General features: G+C 41.4%; 1 protein-coding gene across 1 annotated transcript in view; it reads right to left on the bottom strand.

Moving 5' to 3' along the window:
* Nucleotides 1–276: 276 nt before the first annotated feature.
* LOC109966805 (rap guanine nucleotide exchange factor 6-like) overlaps nucleotides 277–6,909 on the bottom strand; it is a 59,586-nt gene continuing 52,953 nt past the window's right edge. Inside the window, exon 8 of the mRNA XM_020611968.1 lies at nucleotides 277–639. Coding sequence (XP_020467624.1) covers nucleotides 598–639 — 42 coding nt within the window. The 3' untranslated portion in view covers nucleotides 277–597. The remainder of the gene's footprint in view (nucleotides 640–6,909) is intronic.

The following is a 6,909-nucleotide window of genomic DNA, read 5'->3' as shown; positions in this document are numbered from 1 at the left end:
CCTCAGACTGCTGCATTTTAGGGACGTGCAATATTGCTGGAATACCTCTTTAAAAACTAGACCAAGTCTCTACAGACAGGGTATGACATCTTAAACTCACCTCAACCTGAGGAAAGACATCAGCAAGCTAATATTTTTGGTAGGTTTTTCACAATATCAGCTTGTGTAGCAACTGACACTTAGCAACACAATGGTGATTCTCTTATTACAGCAAAAACCCACAGTTTTTTTAAGTTTTATGAAAATGACTTCCTGTACAGTACCTTTATCAACAACATGTGCTCAAAAACATGACACTAATGGCTACAAGCTGAAAGTGGGACAGCTTGAAAGAAAAATAACCTTTTCCAACTCAATGCGGGGAATCTGCATAGCAACATATTACCTAGAAAAGTCTGCTGTGGAAAAATCCACATTCTCTGATATGGCAGGCACTGGCCCTGTGAGACACAATGTTCAACAATCATTGGTTGGCAAGTTTTTAGCCTGGACAGACATTGGCTGGTAAGCTTCTACACTGGATAAAAAGCCATTAGCTGGTCGTTTTCACACTTAGCTGTGCCAGTATTGTGAGAGACGGGATGCTGAATGGTGCTGTCACCAGCACTGCCAAAGGCCTGTGACTCCCACCCCAGTTGTCTGAGAGTGATGAAGGAAAGAGAAATGCAAAGAGGGAGACAAGAGAGTGAGAAGACCGAGGAGAGATAAATCAGGAAGGTAAATAAAAGTGGAAGAAGAAAAAGAAAAGGTGTGTGAATATGTGGCGCTGCGGTGCCCTCATTTCCTGTTAAACAAAACCATTCACAGATTCATTCACAATACATTACTACATTACCAAGCACAGGCATCAACTTCCTAATGACAGACTGTGTATACAAATCCAAGCAGTTATATTTTACAAGTCACAATTAAGTTTCCTACCAAGTCCTGAGTAAAATCAAGAGAATCAATATGGGTAACCAGTTCAGAGTGAAGGCAAAGTCCTAAACTTTGCATTTCAATCCATAAACAAGTCATTGTTTGTCAGCCTGCTGATGTGCAATGCCAAATGTAACCTTCCATCCATCATGGGCACCATGACTGGTAGCTAAAGTCCAAGTGAAGTCAGGAGCCTCTGTTGCTAAAATCAAGTATTTTTTGTATGCTTTTGTTGAGTGTTAAGTCGTCAGATAAACAGAACACCGAAAAAGTAGGGGAAAAAACATTTAGAGCTAACTTGGTAACGTAATAACAGCCTGAGATGAGAAAATGATTGTGCTAGTAATCATTTACAAAACATAGCCTTTCAGGCCCTTCCTTCATGAGGATAAATACCACCAGTCTGGATTTATTTGGTGAGTAACAGCACTAACCTGCTTGTATGTTCATCCATCACATAGTCTTTACAGTGTTAGGTATTTTTAGTCAGATAGATATTGGATAGATAATTTATGTATTAGAAATGTTTAGTGGAGATAGGATGTCTAGTTAGACTGTTAAATGCTTAGTCATGCTTATGAGTTTCTACAGGGTACATCTGGTCAAGGATAACTAGAGAGAAGAGTTGATGACTGTCAGCAGACAGGGTGTTCAATATTATTATTATGATGTGTATAACTGTAGCCTTAGTCATAATATGTTCTTATGTTTAAGTCACGACATGTTACTAGAGGTCGTGAGAATGTTTTTAGCTACACACCACTTAATCAACAGACACACACACATTCACACGTTGATTTGCTTCATGTTTTGACTACTGCTATGGCCAGCTGCAAAGCTGGCAACAGAGACGTCTTGGTTGACGTTTCTGTGTAGTATGGGGCTAGCCCAACCGAGGGGATATAATGTATAGGCCTGGTGGGTTCAGGGGCTTTCATCTTACATCTGCCTGTGAGCAGTATGGAGGTGCAAGATACCTGAGCGTGTAATGTTAATTTTACCTGTGTTCATGGAATAAATCAGTACTGTTTTGAAGTTACTTGGACTGTCTTGTCTCTCAGAGTTAGCAATGGTAAGAAGAACCACAGTCCTTCAACAGTGAAGAAGGTAATTAGCATGGGCCCGCCCCCTGCAGAGTCTACACTCTTCTCTGGAGGACTGAAGGTATTGCAGCCAGACTTGAGAGTAAATTCCTTCCAGTTGGCATCTAGAGAAGTGTTTGTGTGCCTGTGTTGCCTGGTATTACACATGCTGTGAGGAAGTAACTCTTCACACAGTCACATTGTGGGGACTCAGTGTCCTTATGGGGACAAAAAGCAAGTTCAAATGGTGGTCTTCAGAAATGTTGACTATATATTTAATAGAAGGAACTTCACTCATGTTCACTATCACCTGTTTGTCAGTGAGTACACAGTATGGGTCTCTCTTTGTACATTACAGGAAGCCTAACGGCATCTCTGGCTGTAACCCTGAGGGAGAGGGGCCACGGCCAGGTCTGCCAAAGACAGTGGAGAAGGCTAAACACTTGGCTTTAATGCCTACACAAGTACATGTTGATGCACAGACATATGCACACACACGCACAAGCTTGAATACACACTCGTGCATTCATGCATGCAGACACATACACTTCAGTACCTCCTGGCTCCCCTCTATTAACAGATGCTTCCTGCTCTGTAGCCCAACCCACACTACTTCACACATATTGAACACACACATGCAGGTTGACCCAGGGACAGGGTGGAGGGACAGCTCCACTCTGTGATTCTCCTGCAGTGTTTCTGAGAATGTTGGATCTTGTTCCACTCAGATGGCCTGTTTACCTCTGTCCAGACAGAGCAGAGTACACATTCAGTACCGCTGCCTGGCAGTACAGGAAATTAAGTCTGCCCCAGGACATAAGGCTAATCCTGCACCCCAAAGATTGCCAAACATTATATTATTTTACATGGAAAAAAAACAATGACAACAAAAGGAAATCAGAGTAACTGCTAGTTGTGAGCAGAACTGGTGGAAAGACTATTGAGAAAAGCTATTGTTTCCATTATGGTTTGAATCTACAGCCATTTCTCTGGTCTCCGTGTGACTGTTGCATGCTGCTGCCAAGGTGTCTCAGTGTGACAGTCTACAGATGTGCATCTGTATTCAGAAAGAGTTGAATATTTCATGAATATTCAGTGTGAAAACTGGAACACGAGAATGCTCTTTATAATACTGTAAAGCAGAAACAAATTAACTTCAACTGAAACCAAAAGAAAGGCTATTAATCAGTAATTTTTAGTGCTTTTGATTTGCCAGACGATGACCTACAGACCTTCGTCCTGCCTGGTCATGTCTCTTTCTCTCTTTCTCACAAATTTACAGCCACAGAACAACCACCCATCAAACCCATTTTGTATTTATACATGCCCTTGAAAATTATCCAGTGAAAGCTGGTTGTGCAGGCAGAGGAAGAGATGTGGATCAATAGCAGTGAGATAATGGGGGCAGGTGGAATTGAGGGGGTAGGGGCTATGGGTGGCTGAAATATCATCACTAGGATGTGTGTGTGTGTGTGTGTGTGTGTGTGTTGGGGGGGGGTTAGCAGTTTATGACTGGTGGGTGGAGTATGCAAATATATGTTAGGTCACATGTGTGTACAGACGGTGAGTATGTGCGTGTGCCAGAGTGCGTCTCACTTTCACTCGATTAGTGCAACAGCATTGACCGGCTTGGGCATGTTAATGCATAAAAGGCCTGAGTGGGCTTTTCACTCTAAAACTCCAGCCTATCATAGCTAATGGATTAGCAGGTCAGGTGGAAAAAAGCAAGTATGCTTCTTCAACAATTCCTGTATAAAGGTTTAAAAGCCCACAGTGGTAGCGTCCTTGAGTGAGACACTGTGTTGCTCCCAGCTTATTCAAAGTGCATCAGCCTATGTAAATGACTTAAACAAAGAATAGTTTACTCCACTGTGATCAGTGCTCAGTACAAGAACACATATCTCAGTAATAAAATCACTAGAAGCAGCAAAGGCAAGTGAAGAGTCCAGTTCATACTGCTAAAATGTGTATTCTGTAGTTGAAGACAGAACGGGTTGTCTTTGTACTACAAAACGTTAGCATCCAGTTAAAATGAAGCTCACACCTGTGGAAAGAGGTTATCAGCTTTTTTCTTATAGTTGCTGACCTCAAAAATGACCACAAAGAAGAAAACGATGCTTTTTGAGACCATGTTCATACACAGCATAAATACTGGTTTAATGGTTTATTGTACTGGATTTATGATACTTTATAGCATGCTCATGTGCCAACAATACTGTATGATAACATTTATTTTTCAAGACAGACCAGACAAAAGAGATGTACACAGATTTTGTTTAGGAGGACTGTATAGTGATTTATGACTTATGAGAGGTGAGTTCGGCATGGCCAGGCCTAATGCAGCCCATATCGATCTTTATCACCCCTACTTCCTGTGTATATGATATCTCAGACCTCTCTCAGGATGCTAAAAGCCCTCTCTCACTCTTTTGCTATTGTTGCCTCTCGCTCAGATGCTTTCGTGCTCTGGGGTTTTGGTCTTTGTCTCTCTCTCTCTCTCTCTCTCTCTCTCTCTCTCTCCCTCTCCTTGTGCTATTATCTGGGCCCCGCCCCCCCCGCCCCCAAATCTCTCTGGGCTTAAAGGCCACATTACCTTGACACCCTGTGTGAGTTCTGTCAGTCTGTGGTCAGAGTTCCTCTGACCTCGGCCTGTGTGAAGAAGCTGTGGCATTACATCACCTGGCAAAGGTTGGCCTCTTAGTGCAAAAATGGTTCTCTAGACATATTCTGGCACCAGGGAGCCATGGTGTAACTCTGTAATACTCTTTTAAGGGTGCCTGCAGTTTCCATCTGCTGATCTGATGATGCAAAAGATTACAAAGTACACTTTATGACTGACAGCTTCTCTTACTATAGCCTGTTGACTGTGGTGTGCTTTAATAAATCAGTGATTACAGAGATGCTTTTTATATTTTATATGTATATATATTAAATTACCATGTCCACACGTGTTCAGTACCTAAGTATTCAAATGTCACATTCTTTGTTACAATAACTAATTGACATCCTGAACCTTGTTTTGGTCTGCTATCATCATTATATGGGCCACTGGTATTAGTTATTGTTCCCCTAAAGTCATGAGACCAAAATATGATTTGCCTTGACTTTTCTGAGTTAAAAAAACTTTAATTACTTAACATTTTGCCAAGTTGTAAACCTTTCAATTACAAAACAAGAAATGCACAAACAGTAAAGTATTTCCTTTTGACTTAACATGAACAAGAGAAAGTCTCTCTGACCACAGAGGACCAAATAAAAAACATACACTATAAGTTCACTGTGACCTTACTTTCTTGCTCTCATCAATCACCTCATTTCATCTTTAAACTCAAACCAGTATGGAAATTAATTATATTTATCTGGACTGACATTTTAACCTGTATATTCTTTAAAAAAAAAAAAAAAAAGTGTAGTGCTTCGTGGTGCTGAGTTCCTAATTAGCAGTGCCCGGGCATGAAGCCACCGCACTGAGCAAAAAGGGTCAATAGACTGTACTGAAGAATAATTAATCTCCTTATTCCACTCAATAGAGGGTCAGCTTAATCTGATATGGTGATGAATGTTAGGCCAGTAACTGTCGGCTCAATCAAATCGAGCATGTAGCCGTTTAAACAAAAGTCTTAAGACACGAACAGGAAGTCAGCAAAGAACTGAAGATGGATTTTTTTTTTGTCTATTTTTTTTTTACTTCTTCCCTAATTCAAAATCTGATTCATTGCTGTGAAATTACTTGTCAGAAACCAACCATTAACTGGTTTTGACTCATACGATTACACACGGTGGTTTTCTCTTAAGGTTGTGAGTACAGCATTTATTGCCAGACACCTGGTCTGTCCACCTGTCCATCTGTCTGACCTGCATAGCTTCACCCCGCCCTGGCACTGAATCCATCATCCCACTGTAGCTCTCCCCTACTAACACCTCCACATTACTATTCAACGCAGCATGGGTCCACACAAACTCATTATGCCAGTGTTCAGCAAGGTCCATCGATTACTGAGGGAAGCAACAACAACAGCCTGGGTCAACCTGAGTCTGGACCTGCTGCACTCTGCCAGGGAGGTCTACAGCAAAGGGTGGGATGGGAGGGAAGTTTACCACCAAGGAGGTTATGTTTTTGGTTCCGTGTGTGTGTGTGTGTGTGTGTGTGTGTGTGTGTGTGATGGTTAGCAGGATTACGGACAAACTGCTAGACGGCTTATCAGCAAACTCGGTACAGACATCGGTGGTGACCAATCCTGGAAGTGATTACATTTTGGCTGAAAAAGATCAAAGGTCCAGGTCACAAAAAAGTTAGGAAAAAAAAAAACCACTAAGAATTCTCATCTTTAACATAGGACAAAATTTAAAAAAATATCTGACACAACTTCATCAAACTACTTTTTGTTTGAAATTTGACACACATACTGTATGTAGGGTGGCAATGTATATATCACTAGACCAGAATCTGGATTCCGAATCTGACAACTGTTTAAAGATAACGCTGAAAACCTCAGGTAATGCATATCTTCTGCCACAGCTTGGCCTATAATTACAGTACAACCCTGAAATGTTCAGGTATGCACAATAACTGCCTGTTATACCCTAAAAGATGATCTGGATCTGATCTGGATAAAGGAGTTTAGGACACATTTTGTGTTGTTCTGGATCTCATTTTTCACAAGGGACCCATTTGTGTGAGCGAATGTTGTGCCTTGGCAGCGGTACATGCACTGTCTGAGTGCTGTTGTTGCAATTATTTTCAATCTGAATAGTGTGCTTGTGTTCAGCACAAATTCCCCTATCAACAAAGCATGACACTTCCTGTTTTTGAGCAAAAGCTTATCAGGGTAGAAATGAAACAGTCGAGCGATACTGTATACTGTGTTAGAATGAGAGCAACCTGCAGTTCCTCTAAAGACTGATACAG

This window comes from Monopterus albus, unplaced genomic scaffold (genome assembly GCF_001952655.1).
Source record: "Monopterus albus unplaced genomic scaffold, M_albus_1.0 scaffold119.1, whole genome shotgun sequence".
Classification (NCBI taxonomy): Eukaryota; Metazoa; Chordata; class Actinopteri; order Synbranchiformes; family Synbranchidae; genus Monopterus; species Monopterus albus.
The sequence above is the reverse complement of the archived record's forward strand: the minus strand, read 5'-3'. Positions and strand labels throughout refer to the sequence as shown.